The 21,706-nt window shown below is 42.9% G+C and overlaps 2 protein-coding genes across 3 annotated transcripts in view; both read left to right on the top strand.

Moving 5' to 3' along the window:
- Positions 1-21,706, top strand: part of Dab1 (DAB adaptor protein 1) — a 1,107,419-nt gene that overhangs the window by 630,886 nt on the left and 454,827 nt on the right. The window lies entirely within an intron of this gene.
- Positions 6,226-7,119, top strand: LOC121448323 (non-histone chromosomal protein HMG-17-like). The gene has a single exon (XM_041652240.1). The coding sequence runs from the start codon at positions 6,226-6,228 to the stop codon at positions 6,496-6,498; it is 273 nt and encodes a 90-aa protein (XP_041508174.1). The 3' UTR covers positions 6,499-7,119.

The raw sequence follows: 21,706 nt of genomic DNA, 5'->3' as shown, positions 1-21,706 counted from the left end.
CGAGGACTTGATTCACCGTGCAGGATGTCTCCCTCTGAGCTGGGAAACTTGGAATTCAAAGTCAAGTGGGACAGGAGCCGCACCAGGATCCACTTCAGGGTAGAACTGGTCCTGCACTCTAGAGCAAGGTTAAGCTCACAAGATGACTTGTTTGAAGCCCTTGGGAAGCAGGGTCTGTAGAGCCAAGAAGGGACCAGCCTCACCCTGGGAATGGGAGCTGCAACATGTTTTAATCCACCTTGAGAAGTGACTCCATGCTGGCAGCCGGCACAGACCCACATCAAATCCACTTTCCCCACAAATTGCATCCACATTTTTGCAATTTGGTGTGTATTGATTTTCTCTGAGGGACCTCTTGTTGAGTTATTTAACTGCCACCATTGCAAAGGGCAGCAAGTAATTTTCAGCATGGACCCACTTCTTCAGAGAAACTCCAGGCGAGGCCGGTCCTATAATTTCATTTCAGCGCACTGTGCGTGATTGCATTATCCAAATCTGGGCGTTACTGCAGAATGAATGGTTCAACGGCAAGGGCAGAAAAAGTACTTGATTTTCTTTCTCTGCTCCCTCAAAAAATATTCATCACACAGGAGGAAAGTAAGGAGGGGAGTCTGGGAGGAAAGGAAGTGAAGGCAAGTCCTTCTTTATGCTCCTACTTTGAAGCAAGGGTGGACTGGGCAGCGTGCTCCAGATTTACAGTTCCGCTGGTTCCCTGGACTTTATGTTGGCTTTCCTCAAATCCAGTCACCTTCCTTAAAGGATGATCAGAAACCTCCCCTGCACATCTGAAGCTGTGTTTTCCTTCCTTCCTTCCTTCCTTCCTTCCTTCCTTCCTTCCCTCCCTCCCTTCTTCCCTCCCTCCCTCTCTTTCTCTCTCTCTGGTCCCTGAAATTTCATTGATAAAAGGGTCCATAAGGATCCCAAGTTTTTCTTTTATAAAGTTATTGGTGAGGCTTTTCAACACAGGTATTATACCCACCTTATTGTTGGTATTGGTTGCCAGGAAACTGAAAGATATATGTCATTAAAAGGTTAGGTAATTGTTTTGATTGAGTGTGATCTACATATACATTAACCCATATATACATACATGTATACAAATACCTGTTATGAATTGTTTCTTCCATTTTTGAAGTTAGTTAATTAAGGCACAGTATTACTATGGAGTTTAGGCTGAACTTGAACACAGGATACTTTTGTCTCAGCATGCCCTAGTAGGATTACAAGCATACACCCTCCTGCTCAACTATATAGCCAGTTTATAGTCACATATCTCCAGTACTAATTTTCTTTCTTTATATTGTCTCATTATGAATTTACCATTGAAGTTGCCCCAAATATTTTTGGAAACCATTGAGAAGTGATAATTAAATTTTCATGCCTTGACTGAGAAAATACTACACCAAGTTTCAGAAGAACTCTGTATAAGGACCCATAGACTCTAGATGACTATAAGGAATGCTGAAGTTTCCACATAGGAAAGAAGGTTTGACCTCTGAAATTTGCCATCAACTGCAGTGAGGGTCCAAGGGTATGGGTACCACAACTATAGGCCTGCTAGGAGGAGGGTGGATCAGAGAGAAATGTGCATATATGTGTGTGTACTGTATATATATATATGTATATGTATATATATATGTATGTATGTGTGTATATGTGTGTATGTGTATTCATATGCATACACATATATGCATGAAAGTATATATGTATATGTGTTTATAAATACATGTAAGTATATATGTATATGAACATTTTTAAAATTTTTGTGTACATGTGTATGTGTGTGCCTCCATGTAAGGTCAGATGTCAGTGGGGAAAAAAAAATGTCAAATCCCTGAAGCTGGAGTTGCGGGTTGTTGTGGGCGACCCAAAATGAATGGTAGAAGCCAAACTCTGTAGAGCAGCAAGAGCTTTTAAGTGCAGGGCCATCTCTCTAATCCCGAGCGATAGCACTTTGATCAAATGCAGGAGCTTGTTCCCTGGAGCCAGAAAATCTGGATCAGAATCCCAGCTCTGTCCCATATAAAGTATCTATAATTTTTGGTAAAATTATAAGATATTTATGGCTCTTTTTTGTTCCTGTCAAATGGGAATGATGGCAGGTATTGCCAATGATTTTGGGATCAAATGAGTTGATGCTTACATGGTATGGAAGTAATCTGTGCAGTCTAAACACTCAATTGATGTTAACTGCCATTGCAAGGCACTTGGCCTGTGTCCTCTTATCGGCCCCGTCACAATTCAATGAATTGGACATTGTTATTCCCTTTTTAGATGGAGTTTGGTGACACTGAGTTGCCCTGCCTGAGTCCCAGCATCAGGATGTTCGGATTTCAACACAAAGCTGTCTCCTCCAAAGTCCTGATACCCTTATCACATTCGACAAACGGAGTAGATAGAAAATTCCCTACTGAGGCCTATCACAGGCCAGATAGAAACAAGTTCCAGTAGTGATTCCTGCACTCCAGAACTATCTGTGAATGCTTTATGTCAGTCACGTGTTGGAGATAAGGTTCCTTACAGGCTTTGCCCTCAAGTGGCTTCGAAACTAGTGGGGAAAGTAAATAAAACAAAACGCTGTGCTGTGTGGAAGATTCTAGATCCAGACACAGTAAGTGACAAGGGAATACAGGGAAAGGCATCTGATTCGACGAGAGCCAGAAGCTGGAAGGACGGTGATTGGTTGAGAACACTTTCACTGTCTTTTGGGCTCCTTGGAAGAGCTAGTGGTTCAGGGGAGATGGCAGAGCAGCAATCCTGCCTCTTTAAGAACCTGCTTTCTTAGGCACTGTCAGGCATTCATTTCCCTGCCCCTAGCCTCATCCCTGAGCCCAGCTGCTTCAGGAAAGCCTTCAGTGAACCCTCACTGACATTATGTTAAACCCAGGCGGCTTACATCTAAGAGTCAAACAGTTACATCATTAAGAATTTTTTACAAGCCTGTTGCCGAACAGACGTTACTGAAACCAAAATTATATGAAACTACATAGAAGTAAATGACATAGAAGACAAAGGTAGTTAACATCCCCAAATGCACAGCGTCCTTGTTGTCTGACGTCTGCTCTCTGTGCTCTTACGCTCCTCTCCCACGTGTAGCTGGTGGGCAGGCTGCCCAGGGGCATATGGCTGCAACTCCCTTCCCAGCTCCACATTCAGCATCCTGTTGCTGATTGGCTGGAACCAGCTGTGCTAGAATCACTTACAATACAGAAATGAGCAAAGGTCACAAATCAGGGCCTTATCTGCCCCTAGAGCTGAGGATTAAACGCCATCTCACCTTCTCCTCCCTGCTGATAGGTCACTTAACACCACGTTATGTGCTCTCCTTGGGTTGGTTCATGCCATCCCAAGGGCCTCATGCGTTTGGCCTAGAATATTTTCCTGCCTTGTCTAGTACTTTCTTCGAGGGTGGCTGGACTAACCTTGATTTAAAACTGTGTCACTTTGCACACTGAGTTTGGAGGGATTGGGATTGACTTGACACTGGTAGCCAACTACTCTCTTACTTTCACAGTGTGGAAGACTAAGACCAGTGAAATGTTCTCATGGCATCAAAAGCCAGAGGAGCTTGGGTTTGAACGTGGGACCCAGGACCTCTACCTCAGCTGTTCCCTGCAGCCAGCATTCTCTGCAGTCCTCTGTGGTGTTTTTAATGTCTTCCCTGTATCATTTAATTGGATTGCAGTGCACTAAACAGTTGAAAAGAATTCAGCGCAAGCTGCCAGGCTCTCTCTTAATGAACATTCTGGGTGCCATTGTTTGCCAAGAAAGCCATTCATTGGATGGAAATCAGGAGATTTGAATGAAGAAATAATTTTTTTTATTCTTACAATGCAAATGCCTGTTCCTCTGTGTAATGGCCCTATCTCGTCCCAATCATGTGTAGATAGGTTTCCAGCATTGAAATGGTTAATGAAGAGCTCTCCACAAATTCCATATTTAACTTCACACCATTGCATTATATCTCATATAATGTGCAAAATCCTACAGGGTTCCATTATATGAGCTCAATTTCCACGAATCCTTTTCCTCAAATGTGCAGATGGCGTATGTTCTGTCCGTCAAATCTATATTTGTTCACAAGCCCGTCATAATGATATGCAGCAGGGAAACTCGAGAGAGATGGCTCCCTCTGTGCCACAGTTGACATATCATAACATAGCAGAATCCAGAGAAACAGGAACACAGACTCCCTGTCTCCTCTTTGATACGTGAGAAAGCTGAGACCCAGAGAGGCTAACACATCTACTTATCACACAGGGAGATTCTTAGAAAGTCAATTTTAATACACAGTAATACTCTCCAGTTTGTTGAACCAACAGAGAGTCGCTTTCCTAAAGCCTCCTCCCCAGAATGCTTCTCTACGACCTCCAATTGCTGCATGCACATCAGAGTGTAACATAATGGATTGACTGCATTCTCCACTAGTCTGTGAAAGTTGTGAACATAAGGGGCTGTGTTCATTGCTCACTGCCTCCTAGCAACTGACAAGGGTAATTATACAAAAGATGCCCTGTACGTTCACACACACCGAGTATTAAATGTGTATTGAATATGTAAGTACTGGTATGTCTGCTTCTTGGAAACACATAGGGGAAACAGAGTTAGGGATTCATATACATTCTCTCGGCTTAATGAACAAGGAAGGGCGAGTTGCAGTCACAAACACAGTTTACAGTTCTCACTTCATCTTGCAACGTTTACCTGGGAGCAGTCACCTGAACTCCGGCATCACTGAATCTAGACTTTGCTCATGGGTCAAGGCTGTTGTGTCTTCCTAGTGAAGGATGCTTTCTAAGTGAAGTGATCAATGCAAGAGGTCTGTCCATGTCTGGCAGCAATGTTTGCCTTGTGTCCACTTTGTTGGACAGTTGTATAGTGTTGAGGTACTACTTTTAGGTGTGTACTATATAGCTTTCTTTTATTCTTTACTTTGAATGTGTCTATGTCTTTATATTTAAAGTACTATTTTTGTTTTGGTTTTTTGAGACAGGGTTTCTCTGTGTTTCTTTGAAGCCTGTCCTGGAATTAGCTATTGTAGACCAGGCTGGCCTCGAACTCACAGAGATCTGCCTGCCTCTGCCTCCCGAGTGCCGGGATTAAAGATGTGCACCACCACCACCCAGTTAAAGAACATTTCTTAATGAGGTAAATTTGGTCTCGCCTCATTATCCAGTCAGAAATCTGTTCTTCTGTCATTTGTTATTTACATCCAATATGAAATCTTTTCCATTTACATTTAATGCATTTAAGGTAGCGATTGATTCAGATCTCTTAATACTTGTTCTCTGGGGTGTCTTTGCTCTTTCATGGCTTCCTGTCTTATTTCCATTAAGTCGCTCAGAACTCTTTTAGTATTTCGTCTTATCCTCTTTACTGAGTTTGTCCATGCTTTTGTGTTAATTTTTACAACTTGCTATAGAAATTACTTCTGCACCTTGTATATGGGATCTCCTTTCCACTGATATGATGCTCACACAGCTACTGAGTGATGGCAGAGTTCTATAACTCCGTTTCTATAACCCCTCGTCTTGTTCTGTTGTCCCGTGTTTTCCTTTTCTGTTAGAGAATTTCTAACATGTTCTCATTAGTTTGCCTTTAAGGTGTCAATAGACCTTTAGAAAAGTGTGTATGTGTATGTGTGCGTGCGTGCTTGTTGGTCGTCCGTGTGTGCATTTGTGTGTGTGTATGTGTGTGTGTGCATGTGTGTGTGTGTGTGTGTTGGTCGTTCGTGTGTGCATTTGTGTGTGCATGTGTGCGTGCGTGTGTGTGTGTGCGTGCATGTGTGTGCGCATGTGTGTATGTGTGTGCATGTGTGTGTGCGTGTGTGTGCGTGCATGTGTGTGCGTGTGTGTGCGTGTGTGTGCGTGCGTTTCTAATGTGTCTCCCTCTAGCATCATTTTCCTCCACCTGAAGAACCTGGAAAATCTGTAATATTACAAAATTCAAAAACGTGAGCATAAAATCATCTTCCAGAGGTTTTGGATTTTAGAGAATTTCAAATTTTCAGATTAGGAATAACTGACTGGTAAAAGTCCACGCAAAACACTGCAAAACTTGGAAGCTTCAAAAACGGAAGTTTTCTTGCCTCAAGAATTGCAGATAGGATCAGTGTGAAGAAGCAGCGAGAACGACCCCCGGACGGACCCGAGCCTCGCACCACTGCAGCCCCGCGTTCAGCGCCGACGTCCCCCCCCCCACTCCCCCCCCACCCCCGCCGCCGCCATGTCCAAAAGAAAGGCTGAAGAGGATACTAAAGGAGATAAAGCCAAGGTGAAGAACGAGCCACAGAGAAGATCGGCAAGGTTGTCTGCTAAACCTGCTCCTCCAAAGCCAGAGCCCAAGCCTAAAAAGGCCCCCGCAAAGAAGGGAGAGAAGGTACCCAAGGGGAAGAAGGGAAAGGCCGATGCTGGTAAGGATGCCAATAATCCTGCAGAGAATGGAGACGCCAAAACAGACCAGGCACAAAAAGCTGAAGGTGCTGGAGACGCCAAGTGAAATGTGTGCGTTTTTGATAACTGTGTACTTCTGGTGACTGTACAGTTTGAAATACTATTTTTCATCAAGTTTTATAAAAATGCAGAATTTTGTTTTACTTTTTTTTTTTTTTAAGCTATGTTGTTAGCACACAGAACACTTCATTGTTTTGGGTGGGGAGGAACATGTGTCACTAGCAGTGTCTCCCAAGCTGGATGAATGATGGTTCATGATGAAAAACATCTTTCCCTGATAATTTTGAAAGACTCCTCTTGGCTCCCAGGAGAGGCGTCCTGGGGACATGTTGACATGTGTGGGAAAACTCAGTCCATTTTTATATCCTCCTCCCCCTGTACCATCAACATAGACTTAACTCCCTTAAGACCAGAGACCTGTTGGAACCTGATCCCCAAAATTGGTTTTGCCAGTCTGTTGGGCAATCTGGACTTTGCAGTGATATCATTGAGTGTCCTCAAAAGCGCAGCGGTTCCTTTTATAGAAGATTGTGGATCTGCAGATTGATAATTCTGCCATTTTCATTTCATTTCCTGAAAGTCAGGGTCAGCTTGTGAAGAGTTGTGAAACAACATCCTCTATGTGAAATGTCAGCCCTCACTCTAAACTCCTCCCCCTTTGCAGAGCATCCAATGAAGACTCACCAGGTTTTATAGTGGCTTTCTGATTTTGGTAGTCGGTACAAGAAGGGAGTTTGGAAGTTCTTGTATACTGTTACTGATTGTCTGCCCATGTTCTACCTGGAAAACCATGATTGTTTATGGAAAGTGTCTTTAATAAAGCTGGATACAGTTTGGCTTGGAAAAAAAAAAGAATTGCAGATAAAGGATACTGAGCTCATATTGTCATTCTGCTAACAACAACGAGTCTCCATTTTTATTTATCGAAGTGTGTTCATTTTTTCCCTTTTGAAAGTCACTGAAGTAGAGGGTTTAGATTGACACTCGTGGTATCTGCTGCCTTCCCATGGAGGGCCTGCTGTCAACCTTATGGTGTTTCTCACTTACATAACATGAGATCGTCTTTACCATTTGAATATTTTCCTCTCCAATCTGGTTTTCAGAAATTCTGGTATGATGTGCCTATGAGCACTTCTCTTTGTAATTACTCCCCTAGAGTGCACTGAGCTCTTGGTCTAAAGGTCTGGCTTCCATAAAATTCAAATTTGGGAAAGGCTGATGCTGATGATTCCTTTGAAAGCCATTCTATCCCATTCAGTCTCTCTTCTCACCCCGAGGCAACAATTATACAACTGTGAGTGACTGATTGATTTGTTACCCAGATCACTTAGACTTCCTTAATTTATTCTCCAAATATTTTGCCTTAATTTCAGATTTCTACTGCTATTTCTTCAAGTTTACCAGTACTTTCTTCTGGTATGTTTATCCTACTGTTAATCTCACATATGAATTTTTGAAATCCTTGCTCACATTTTTCACCTTTAATGTTTATATTTGCTTCTTGTAGTTTTCAAATTTCTCTTAAAATATCCCAACTTTTTTCTTTTTGTGTCTAACATTTTATATAAGTTAAAATATTTGTTATAGGCAATTTAAATTTTTTCTTTATCCTCCCTTCTTCTTCTTCTTCTTCTTCTTCTTCTTCTTCTTCTTCTTCTTCTTCTTCTCTTCCTCCTCCTTTTCCTCCTCCTCCTCCTCCTCCTTTGCCTTTTACTTTTTTTTTTTTTGAGACAGGGTTTCTCTGTGTAGTCCTGGCTGTGTTGGAACTCTCTCTGTAGCCCAGGCCGACCTCGAACTCACAGAGACCCACCTACCTCTGCCTCTCAAATGCTGGGATTAAAAGTGTGCACCACGACTGCCCAGCTAAAATTTTATTTTTAAAATCTCACTTTGTGTCATCTCTGTACCAGTTTTCTTTGCTTGATTGTCCTTATGACTGTAATTCAAATCCCATTTCTCTATACATCTTGATTATTTTATGAGAAAGATTGCAGGGAGAGATACATGTTTTGATATGACATGTGTGTTTTGATGGCATCCAGATCTAGACCCGATAGGAAAGTGCAAGTTCTTCAGATCCTTCTTGTTCTCCCTCACATACGGAAGACTGCCCCTCTTTACCAGGACCCCCCACTCACTTCATCCTGAACAGCTGACCCCAAAGAGAAGAACATAGAATTGTTCTTGTTCTCCCTCACATATGGAAGACTGCCCCTCTTTACCAGGACCCCCACTCACTTCATCCTGAACAGCTGACCCCGAGGAGAAGAACATAGAATTGCTACTAATCTTTATGTCCCTTCAATTATTTAGGGCCCAGGACATTTCTCAGTACAAATTAATGTATGTTATATTTGAAACTAAGTGCAGAAACAGACAGGAAATTCTGTGCGTTTAGAAGTTCACACATCTAGTAGGAATCCACCAGTTGAAAAAATGCCTACTGAGGAGCCTTAGTTGAAGCTGACTGGAGACTTACAAGCACTGTCGTGTTGGCTGTTAAGCAGATTTCCTTCTTTTCCTTCTTCTACAAAAGAATTAAGTATAAAATACACACTGCTAGTCTCTCTCCTTCTCCATCTGCCTCTCTCTCTCTCTCTCTCTCTCTCTCTCTCTCTCTCTCTCTCTCTGTGTGTGTGTGTGTGTGTGTGTGTGTGTGTTTCTCTCTGTCTCTGTCTCTGTCTCTCTCTCCATCTGCCTCTCCCCCCCCCCACACACATGACTTTTCTGTGGAAGGTTCGGTTTAATCTGATCAGGAAAACTGTAGCACAGTTAAAAGTAGTAGAGTGTGATCGTTTTCAATAGAAACCTGCCAGTTCACGAAGGAGAGACAGGATGCACGAGAAAGTCCAACATCTGGATGAGGAAATGCTCTGCCAAGGGCGCATCTTGGACAGATTCAAAGATGTGCATCCCACAGGAGCAAACATAAGGCAAGGCTCTGTAAGAGACTAAGGAAATTGATACTACAAATTGAATGGGAGCAAGAAAATGGCTCCGTGGTTAAGAAGAGACCGCTTTTCTAGAGGCCATGGGTTCCATTCCCTGCACCCACATAGTAGCTAAAAGTTGTCTATTACTCCAATTCCAGAGGATTTGACAACCTCTCTAGCTTTTGGGGGCACTGCACACATGTAGTATACAGACATACTGGCAAAACACCATTTTCATTAAATAATTTTAAATATCTTTAAAAAAATAAAGAATTGAGTTGCCCGGTTAAATGGGAAGAGCCCAGGATTTGAATACATGGTACCTAACACTTTATGTCTTAGGTTATTACATAGAAATTTGAAAAATAATCAGTCTATAACTTCAGGAAGGGTGCTAAATGGGATATTGTTCATAAGGTGGTGGCTTTTAAAGGGCAAGTGTATAAGATACCCCAAATACGGACAAGGTAATTAGCAATCAAAATTGCTTGCTCTCCCCTAAAGATCATAGCTCCTGCTTGTAAATAAGTTAGTGCACAATGTCAAACTGTACTTAAGTACTTTTTAATATATAAGCTGCTGGACAGTCAGTGTTATTTGTACTTATCTAAACATGATAAGGCCTGTCATGGTAGATGCCAAGTTTTCTAAGAACACAGTGTGTGTCAGTCTTACCTGCCACTATCTCTGCAGTGGTAGATGAGCAATGACCACTTTCCGACCAGTAAATGAAATTTAGCTACAATTTCTGCCAATCAGAGCTCCCCTCACTCATGGCTTCAGAAATGCTCTCCGTCCTTCAGGCACCAGCTTATTTAACTGAGTGTAACATTTAACTCAAAATCAATGTCGAGGTGCACAGAACTTTCTGTGAGGAACTCATGCCCTACTTTTCTGTTGGAAAACCTAGCCCTCTCGAATACTTCAGCAGTCTTTAATATTGTAGTTCTTCCAAAGTTTCATGAAATCGGTATCTAACTTGGTCTCTTATTTCTTTAGTTATAAGAAGACCAACATTTAAAACAGCCAGCAGTCTGAAGGATTTCTTACCCTCAAGTTTCATTTCTTCAGAGACTGCTCTTTGTAATGATGTGGGGGGACTGAGGAAATGGATGGATCCGTGGATACAAGCACTTGCTTTGCAAGCATAGGTAATAAGACAGGATCCCCCAGAACCCACATAAGACCTGAATGTAATGTGAGACACCCTGTCTTGAGCAAGGTGAAAAGTGAGAGCCAACACTCCAGGTTGTCTTCTGATATCCACATGTATGCCATGGCATGTGTATGCCCGCGGTGACATACAGTGATTTGCACACTCACACGTGTGCATGCACATGCACACACACACACACACACATTAACATACCTCATATATAAGTACCATGTGGATGATTTAAAATAGTCAGTTATGTGAAATAGTATCTATCCCCAAATTTTAGTCTTCCAATGGTACAAATTATTTCTATTGTTTTAGCTGTTTTTTCTCTATGGTATATATTTTAATATAATATAAAATATAGTATAATATAGCATAATAATTTATATTGGTATTTCTTGATTGAGCATTTTTGTTATTGTTCTAGTAATTGAAAATGTAGTCTTCTTACATCCCATGTCTATTTCTCCTTTCTTAGATTCTCAATAAGCTCGTCCTGACGTATATCACTAGTTCATCTTACTTTATTGTTCTGTTGTTATTGATTACTTTAGGGTCTCTTTCCTGTCTACTGATGGTAGTTTCCTGGAATTGATATGTGCTTCCTCTTTTCCATTTGTTTAGCTTTATGTGTCTCTCACTCCTCCCCCCCCCAAATGTTTCAGAAGGATCTCTCAGGCACTTCTAGTAAGTTTCCAGGGATAACACACTGTTCCTAAGTCCCTTCAGCTCTTTGTGTTCCCAGTGCTTTCATTCCTGATGACTCCCACCTACTTCTTGTTCTACTAAGGATTCAATGAATCAGTTTGGTTCTTGGCTATGGGCGCTGGAATTTTCCATTAGCTATCTTCTACACAGAGCTTTCTGCTTCCTTGGTTTTATATATAATTATATATATATATATATATATAAACAAATTAAATATATATTAACACATATATTTACATATATGCTCATTTTGTTGTCTTCATTTTTAAGAAGCTTGTATGCCTGCATCTGGGACTGTATGTACAAGCATCAAGGCTTCCGAATCGTTCTGGGATGTTTAGAAATACCTTATTCTAGTTTTGTGCTTGATTGAACACTTGGATGGTTATTAGATTTCAGGTTAAAAAATCATTTTCCGAAATAGTGCCTCATTGATTCCTGGAGCCGATGGTGCCCATACCCTGGTCTTTCTTAATCCTTCGTGCATGACTGATTTTTGTCCGGTAGGTCTGTTTTGTGCTGTGTTATCTCTAAGTTCCTAGGGTTGGGGGGGGTCTTAGTCCAATTTTTCTGAAGTTTCACAATAACGTGCTTTGTTGGATGCCTTCTCTCTGCATTACCCAAGGCTTGGTATTGGATACTTTGTAGCTGCTCTTAACTTAGAAACTCCTGTCTTTCCTTCTTGTTATAATAATTCTGTGAGAAATTTTGCCTGCTAGCTTTTCTTCCGCTTCCCTCTTGCTGTATCCCTGAGCTGATCCTCTGATATCCCAGTCTTTGCCTTTTATTGCCATACCTTGGACCTTTGGTTTCTCTTCCCATGATGCTTCCTAAATGTTATCCTTCACCGCTTCCACCGGTATGGGTTTTTATTCTGATGATGTACTCTCTTCTTGTCCAGGCGTGTGATTAAAACTCTTTTAAAGGCATTTTTATTCATGGTCCCCACAATTTCCTCCCCTTCCTTTATTATATTTTCTGTTTAGAGTGGGGGGTGAGAACTTACTAGAGGTTTTTCTTAATATCTAGTACTCATAAGCTGTTTGTTAATATACAACTGTGAAATAATTAAAATCTGATTGAGAAGTAGGTAGGTTCAGCTGGAGAAGAAGAGAGGAAACTTACGAACAGGCTGACTTGGAAGCCAACTCGCCCACTGATAATAACACCCTTCTCTTCTTTCTCTTGTGTACTGATGTGTGTTCATTAGTATTCTCTCTGGAACAATCTCCTCCTCTACAAAAGGAATGGAGTACTGCACAGCAGAAAAAATAATGACATCTTGAATTTTGAAGGCAAATGGATGGAGCTAGAAAACATCATTTTGAGTGAGGTGACCCAGATACAGAAAAACATTTATTACATGTACTCACTCATAAGTGGTTTTTAAACATAAAGCAAAGAAAAACCAGCCTACAAATCACAATCTCAAAGAACCTAGACAACAATGAAGACCCTAAGAGAGACATACATATATCTAATCTACATGGGAAGTAGAAAAAGACAAGATCTCCTGAATAAATTGGCAGTATGGGGACCTTAGGAGAGGGTTGAAGGGGAGAGGAAAGGTCGGGAGGGGAGCAGAGAAAAATTAGAGCTCAATAAAAAAAAGAATGATTAGAATTCATGCTATATAGAATGCTGCCCAGCGTAGGCAGTTTTAGAAGTGCCCACAGAGGATGCCAAAGAGACCTGGGCTTCCAGGAAGAATCAGACAGATCCTGTCCAAATTAGTGCTTCTAACACCACAGAGCAGCTGATACCACAGCAAGGGCTGTCCCTGGGTGGCATCTATGACCCTGATGAAAGAGCAGCATGTAAGAATCTGAAGAGAATTTCTTTTGCTTTGGGAACCCTGCAACAGCCTTTGGTAGGACACCTGGCTACTGGTGTTGGGTGCCTGAAGGTGACAGTGTTTCTTTGAGCACACCAAAGCAGAGGTTCTCAGACTAGAGTGTGCACCAGAATGCCCCTAGAAGGGTCACCAAAGCACAGATTGTTCTTCCCCAGTGTCAGTCAACAGGTCAGGTGCAGTAGGCCCTCAAATGTGTGTCCCTATCAGGTTCTGGGGATTGGAGTGGGGAGCAGATACAGAGCATCTAGGGACTGGCCTTTCTGTTTTTGTTTTTCGAGACTGTATTTCTCTGTGTATCCTTGACTCACTCTGTAGACCAGGCTAGCCCCAAATTCAGAGATCCACCTGCCTCTGCTTCTCAAGTGCTGGAATTAAAATTATGCACTGTTGCCACTACTGATGTGGGAAGTCCGTGTGTGTGTGTGTGTGTGTGTGTGTGTGTGTGTGTGTGTGTGATGCTTTTATTGGTTAATGAGTAAAGAAACTGCCTCGAGCTTATAGCAGGACAGAACAGAGCTAGGCAGAGGATGGAGAGAAGAGACTAAACTGAATGCTGGGAGAAAGAAGGTGGAGTCAGGAACATGCTATGTAGCCACCACTGGGAACAGATGAGCTGGAACCTTGCTGGTAAGCCACAGCCATGTGGTGATACACAGATTAATGGAGATGGGCTAGTTTAGGATGTAAGACCCAACTAATAAGAAGCTAGAGCTAACAGGCCAAGCAGTGATTTAATTAATACAAAAACAAAGAAAGAAAGAACAAAACAAAAGAGGTACTGCTCTGTTGCTTAGAAATGGGTAGCTGTTTAGTTTGTAGTGCTTTGGTAAGACAGGGCATCAGAGTGAGAGATGGCGGTCTAATACTTTCAGATCCGGATTCCACTTGATTATGTGTTGTTAGCTGTATTCCTCACTCTTCTTTTCACTGCCCCTCTGTGCCTGGTGTCCCTACACAGAGAAAAATGCAGATGGGCACTGGGCAGTGGGCAAAGTGTGTGCTTCCACTTGACTATGCAAGGAAGGGTGGGCCTCTGGCTGAGTATTCTATATGCAATATTATCCAAGCCTTTGAATTTATCTATTAAAATTACTATTTACTTATTTAATATATTATATTATTATTGCCACTATTATTATTATTTCCTGTTTCATGCTTGCCATTCTTGGGTCCCAGGGTCTTCAAATCCCATCCCATTCTAGGACTTGGTCTCCGCAGAAGCTGCTCACTCCGACATCCCCCTGGAAAATGATGAGCATTTGGCTTCTCCCTTACTAGCCCGCTACTAATCCATCTTCCAGACTCTTGGTCATATTCCTTCCGGCTGCTTCCTCCTCTCTTCTTGAATTTGTTTCTCTATATATCCTCTGGCTCTCGCGTTGAGCTGGTGTTTGGAAAGAGAATGAAGACAAATGCATCCATAAGTGGAGCATTAAGTTTACTTGAAAGCCTCTAAAAAGAAGAGATTTTCCTAAAAAGAAGATTTGGTCATAGAGTCGCTCCCTACTTCAGATCCTTTAAAGCCTGCTCATAGCTATAAAAGTACTTTAACTTACTAGATAAAACACTTCATGACCACAGCTGCCGTCTCCTCAGGATTGATCACCGATCATCTACCCGAACCAGGCCAGTAGAGTTGTCTTTACAGGCATTGCTCCTGTTTTATGAGGTTGTACCATTCCCATGAGCAGGCTCACAGGCAGATCAACCTCTTCTTAAAATTGGCTTTGTTTCTCGGGTTACCATTTGTTTACCTAATTTGGACTAATATAGTGATTTGAATAAGACATGCCTTCCTTAGGTGCACATATTTAAACTTTTGGCCCCAGCTGGTAGCATCTGGGGAGGTTGTGAAATCTTTAGGAGGTGGAGTCTTGCTGGAGGAAATACAGCATGGATTATAGGATGATTAATAAAATCCTAGACACAAAAATTGGGGTTCAATCTGAAGGTCAGAAAAGCCAAACAGTCAGCTACTGGCTCTTATCTCTACCTCAGTTCAAAATGGCGATCCTGCCTCCAGGAATCTCAGAATGAGACTGTGTGTGAGAGCTGTCTCCTCCCATCTTATTTTCCTCTCTAAGGCTGGAATTAAAGGCGTGGACCACTGCCACCTGGTTTCTATGGCAAACTATTGTGGCTACTGGGATTAAATGTGTGTGCCATAGTGGCTACTAGGATTAAAGGTGTGTGTCACCACTGCCAGGTCTGTAAGGATGATCAGTATGGATGTTTTACTCTCTGAACCTCAGGCAAGTTTTATCTATTAAAATACAAATGAAATATCACTACACATGAGGACTGGGCTATGAGAATTTAAGGCCTTGCCCCCCTTTTCTCCCCACCCCCCTCCTACATGTAATGAAAAATTTGATCTTTCAGCTTCCTGCCACCATGCCCACCTGCTGTCATGCCTTACCTGCCACGATAGATTCTCCCTCTGGAATTGTAAACCCAAATAAACTTTCTTCTCTAAGCCAGTTCAGATCAAAGCGATTTATCACAGCAACCAAGGGTAATGAATACACCCAGTCAATCCCCTCCCTAAACATTTGGGAACCTACAAACTCAGAAGATGCTGAAGCCATTCTATTGTATGGCGCTGAGAAGTAGGATACGCTTGTCTGTAGATGGAGAGCGAGAAAGACATTCCGATGGTAGCCCTGCCTGCCTGATTCTTTTTCATTTCTGAGACTTATTTCTGCCCTTAGCTCTTGAGTCCCCGTGTGTCTGTATAATGAATTCCATGCTTAAAGCAGTTTATTGCACATAGTTAGTCCTCAGTGGATGTTAGCACCCATTATTCACTCGAGCCCACTAAATGATCGTGTTACTTCTTGTTTCTCGAGGACAGCTTCATGTGTCAAGTGCACGTATTTTCCCAGTGTCTCTTCTGCCTGCGTGGTCTTCCCTCTGCTTTCTTCTCCCTGCTGGGTGACTCCTGTCAGAACTCAGCCCAAGTAAAATGGAAGACAACAGGGACAGGGAGAAAAAAAAACAGGGGTAATAAAGAACGTGAATAAATCAGAGTATGGTATCTACACGTATGGAAATATTGGAAAAATTTCTCATCCCAAAGGCCCACACAGAATGTCCTTCTTGACTCCCCAGCATCACTGGGCATCCTTTTCTGAGCATTGTTCTAGCACAGCATAATGTGCCCAAATCATTCTTCCTTCTGTTAACTCTTCATTTAGAGAGATGAATTCACTTTGGTTTTGTTTCCTTAGTGTATACAGATAAACACTAAGTTTATCAAGAGAATCTACGGTCTGCTTCCAACTATCAGCAATCTAAGACACATTTTCACAAATAATATCCTGATTCTTATTATCCTTTTCTTTATAAAAATTAACCCTAGAAATGCATTTTGTCATAACATCTACTTTTGCCCCCTTGTAAACAAGAGCCACCTATGAGAAGAACAAATCGCCCTTTGATTTTTCCTGGAGAAAGGACTGAGACAAGTGTGATGAACACAGATCTTCTTCCTGTCTGTCACACTAATTTCTCTTTAAGCAGTTAGGGAATATCTGAGGGTTACAACCGTAGAGTCTTCTCTACGTTGAGCATGACCACCATAAGAGAGCAGAAGCGTTCCCTGTCTGCACTCACTGATGGGAGTGTGGTCCTCAGAGTCAGAGAAAAGGACGTGGGACAGGAAGATGAGCAGTTATGCTATGGCTCCGGCTACAAGCTGGGTGCTCTCACAGGTGTTTGCTTGGAAACTCTCACAAGTCACAAGTTCATGGGGCCTACTCCATGCAGTAATCACCCTCAAAGACCCAGTCTCAATGAGGTCGAGTGACTTGCTGCTAGCCAAGTCACTTGATTCACCCACAAGGTAGAATCACAAAGGTAACCTAAAACCAAGAAATGCCTCTGAGACCTAGTCTTTCACCCAATTCCACCTGCGTAAAAATGTCCTTTATGGGGGTTTTAGATGGATTCTGAGAACATGAGTTATTCGAGGTATTGTTAGTTTTCCTGTAGTTAACATATAACACTTTTACTGTAAAAGAAAAATGTGTGTGTGTGTGTGCGCGCGTGTGTGCGCGCGCGCGCACGCGTGTGAAAAGCAATTCCCTCACATCAATGGGACTGCCAGGGGGATTTTATTCTTTGAACAACTAAGTGTTAATTATAAGGATCCTTATTTCTTATTAATGTGCACTCGGAGATAGGATTCGGGCAATTTCCCCAGATTCTTCCTATTAGTTATCCAACTAGCTGCCTAGATAGTTTGCTTCTTAGCACAGGTCATCATCGTCTGTGCTCCCGATCTTGTGTTCTCAAAGCCCTCCTGGAGCTTTCACGCAAGCACCTTTGCCATGTTTAGGGAGTCTCCCATCTCTTTGAGGTTACAGTTTTCTCATCTGCAAATGGGGGTCAAGCCCTCACTTGGAAGCCGAGGGAGAACTGGATGAGTTGGTTATAGGCTATATAGGTTACAGGTCGTGGCTGTGACTTCCTACAGTCAGGACAGAGCAGCAGCCAGCTCTGGAGTGTAAGCTGGTTCTACCTGCAGGCCAATCTCCATTCTGCTACATGCCATGTAGCCCTAGACAAATTATTTACCTCCCTGTGTCTGTTTCCTTATCTGCCAACTGGAGATATATGGCCACACAGCCAAAAGGAATGAACGGAAAGAAGTGCTCAGATTACTGATCCCTTATTTGCTGGGACTGGAAGAGGGGGTGCTGGCGTTTGTTTCTGTGGCTATTGTAATAGGAAATCAGAACTTGTATTTAACAGAACTGAAAGATGCCACATAGCCACTAAATAAGTTAAGTGCATCAATTCCTTGCGACATCGTTCAGAAAAAGACAGGCTTCTCCTTAAAAGCCGAGCCAGAGATTTTACAGATGTCACGCCTTCCCCATTAAGACATTCGAAGGTTGGTCACTTCTATTCTAAAACTTTCTGGTGGGCTGATTTGGAGTTTCTGTTAGTCGTGTGGTAGGAATGAAGGGAGAGTTCCTCTGTACTAATAGAGCTGACCAGGTGTGCACCTCGCCCAGCTGTCAAAGAAAGGCGCACTGGGATCTCCTTATCAGCTTTTGCAGATGTGAGGTACAAGGGGATGCGTAGACTCAAAATGCTGTCAGTTATCAAACACCAGAGAAATGGAACCAAGTACTTTATTACAGCAGACAATTCGGGCGAGTTGTGAAACCTGTTTTTAAAATGCTGAACAACAGGGTGACAAGAGGGTAGTGTCTGGAAGGGTGCAGTGGAGGGTGCAGCGGAGGGTGCAGTGGGGGTTGTGGGGGTGGTTCTGTTCCAGTCAGTATACTCACCCAGGCTTCTCTGAAGGAATAGCATTTGAGTGGGGCCCCGAAAAAGGTGAAAACCTGCCTGTTTGACAGGGAGTAGCCAGCAAGTCATGATGCCAAAGTGGGCCTAGAGATTTGAGTGAAACCTGACCTCACTGACAATATAAGAGTGTGGCGTTAGACAGTAGGGAAGCTGTAACGCATGAAGATGGTAAATGACCACAGTGTTTGTCAATGGAAGCATACCACGTGACATATTCAAGATTTACTGAGCTGCCTCATGGACGACGGCAACGGGGTTTGGTTTGGCACTAAGTGGGGAGCAGATGACGAGTAGAATTTGTCTCGTGTTCTACGGGAGCACACTTGGAAAGCACTGAGTTCTTTGTTACTAAGAGTGTGACAATAAAAACCGGATGTCACTAGTGGTGGTGGGGTTCTAGCTAAGGGGCTGGGGAAAGTTGACCAAGGATCCTGAACCCTTTCAAGTTGTCTGTAGCTCACAGAATCTGAGCCTGGGGGGGGGGGGGGGGCGGGGGGGCAGGCTCTGAAACAACAGGGAGGAAGTGTCTGAGAAGGAGACCCACGGGACTCCTTAGGTGTCCTGGTTGTCATTGTTAGCCCTGCTGGCTAGCTCTAGCTTCCCCGTGTGCAAGGTCTCTCCAGAGCTGTGGGGATTTCTGTTTAAACACCACCACTGAAGCCTGGTCTAGTTAGTGGCTTATTTGCATGTCAAATTAGGGTTCAAAGCAATGCAAATATGCAAGCGTGTTTGCTCAGATAAATTTGCTTTAGTAACCTGGAGGAAACAGTGGGGTCTAAAGCACTCAGACCGAAATTAATGAGGCCACCGTGGCCTGATGACTTTTCCTTCCTCCCACCTTTCACCTTCTCGCTCTCCCCATTTCAATTCCCCGGCACTCAGCAAACACTGCAGGTTCCCGCTGTAGGGAAGTCATAGTGAAAAGCGGTAAACAGAGCTGGCAAAACCAGCACCTTTGCTCCATGCAGAAACGGGCAGAAAAAAAAAGCAAAGTTTTTGATATGATAACGGATACAAGTATGAATGGTGAGCACATAAGCAAGCGAAACATTAGTGTCACCTACCCTACATCTGACCACGTGACTTTGGAAAAAAAAAAACAGCGACTTTTGATTGACCAGGAAAACCAGAGAAGTAACTCATCACACTGGCTTCCTCCGTGCCACCATCTCCCCTGCCTTTGGCACAGGCTCTGAGCTCCTGGAGTAACAGCCCTTCTCACCCACCTTGTTAGTACCTCAACATGCCATTAGGTAGGGATCTCAGTCACCACACTGTGTGTGTGTGTCTGAGCTGAGCTGGGGGTAGCATTTCCCCAGTATACCCAAGGTGGTATGGGGAGTGATCTGGTTAAAAAAAAAAAAAAAAAAAAAAAAAAAAAGGTCTTCAGTGAGCAAGACTGGAAGCAAGAAAATAGAAGTCAGCTGGTCTTCACGGCAGTGTGACCTGTCCAGGGTGGTACTTGATAAGCCAGCTGCCTGGAAGGAACAGTAGAGGAGGTTGTAAGAAGAAGAGGCTCTGTGAGAAACACCGAGAACTCTGGCGGGGAGTGTGAACCTCATTCCCCAGGAACTTGGCAACTGGCCCTTAGAAGTTTTCCGGCATTCGGATGACAAGATCAGAGTAATATGGCTTCACTGTTCTCTGCTTGTCACTGTGGAGGCTGTGGCTGTCATTGGTGATTAAAGGACCACGGAGTGAAAGATCGGCTTTAGGGAAATTGAAATGACAGTTGACTTGTGGGGTGTGAATATGTGCCCCGTACTTGTGAGGTGGGGGACCTACCCAGACTTATATCTTTGTTATATCTTCTATATAAATTTCCCCTCCTTTTTCTGAGTAGCATGCCCTATCCCCCCATCCCCCACCCCCTTTAAAGAAACTTAGGATTTGAAATCATCTTCTGGTTCAAGACAAACATCATTTGGACTTAAAGAATAGCTTTCATCATCAATCCCCATATCTGGCTTCAAGTGTTTCCCTGAAGCCTACTGTATTTCTCTTCCGTGTGTCCCACCAGCCTCCATCCCACACAATATAAACTGCAGTTCTTAAATGCATGTATTAGTTGTGTGGGTCTTTCCATCTTATATTCTTGATAGAGTAGACAGACTCCTTATCAGTAAGATATATTTGTATTGCATTTATTTATTTACTCTGTGTGTGTTCCTGTGTGTGCATGTCTCTCTGTGTATGTGTGTTTGTGTGTGTGCATCTATGTCTGTGTGTGTCTCTCTGTGTGTATGTATCTCTGTCTCTATGTGTATGGCTGTGTGTGTGTGTGTGTCTGCGTCTGTGTAGTTGTGGTTCGGTATATGCAATGGAAGTCCAAAACAACTTGCAGAAATCAGCGGGTCATGGGGATCAAACACAAGTTGTCAGGTTCGGCCTCAAGCACTTTTAGAGAAGGTGAGCTAAGTGAAATATCTTATACATTCAGCTCTAACCCCTAGCTCTTAGTCACAGAACATGGCGTGCTGTGCTGAGTAAAACCCTAATGGATGGTTGGCTGATTAGAAGGATGGTGGGAATGGATGGAAAGAAAGACTTCTGGTCTAAAAACAATCTATTGTGAGGAAGCCAGACTCATCATTTCAGGAACCATGGAGATATCTTGAACTCCATGAGAAATACCGTGAAGGCGGGGAGCATGTCCTCCTGATCACTTCTGCATCTCAGAGCCTTAGTTCAAAGTCTCCCACAGACCCCTGCACATCAGCTGAAGGAAAAAAGCAAAAGAACAAAGAATTGAGGTCAGTCATCTCTTTCATCTGTGTTTGTGTGACATGGCATCGTGGGACAAGAATTCCCAACAGCCAAGAAGCTGAGTATTCAATTCTCTGGGACTTCTAGAAGAAGGTCACTACACTTGCTGTTAGGACACCACACACACACACATACATACACATACACACACATACACACACACACATACACACACACACATACACACACATACACACACATACACACACATACACACATACACACACACATACATACACACATACACACACATACACACACACACCGATGACTGAGATGACTTTTAAGGTTCTGTTGGTACAAATAACTTCCTTCCAATTGTATAGAGTTCTCTGGGGTTTGATCACTAACCATATCTCTGGTTCCAAGGAGGCCAGCAGGACCGCGATGGTGACTGCGATGGTGACCGCACTGCATTATCATTTCCTCCCTGCCGTATTTTGTGGGAATTCTAAGCCACCTCTTACAGTCACTGTCAAGTTGTTGTTCCCACTGTAAATAAAACATGAAGTAA

Source organism: Microtus oregoni, unplaced genomic scaffold, assembly GCF_018167655.1.
Source record: "Microtus oregoni isolate MIOR12 unplaced genomic scaffold, Mior012 000005F_ref0000423, whole genome shotgun sequence".
Taxonomy (NCBI): Eukaryota; Metazoa; Chordata; class Mammalia; order Rodentia; family Cricetidae; genus Microtus; species Microtus oregoni.
This window is presented reverse-complemented; position numbering and strand designations above follow the sequence as displayed.

What these genes read in the sequence shown, in the direction of transcription:
- LOC121448323 (XM_041652240.1), top strand. Translation starts at nt 6,226, where the DNA reads ATGTCCAAAAGAAAGGCTGAAGAGGATACTAAAGGAGATAAAGCCAAG.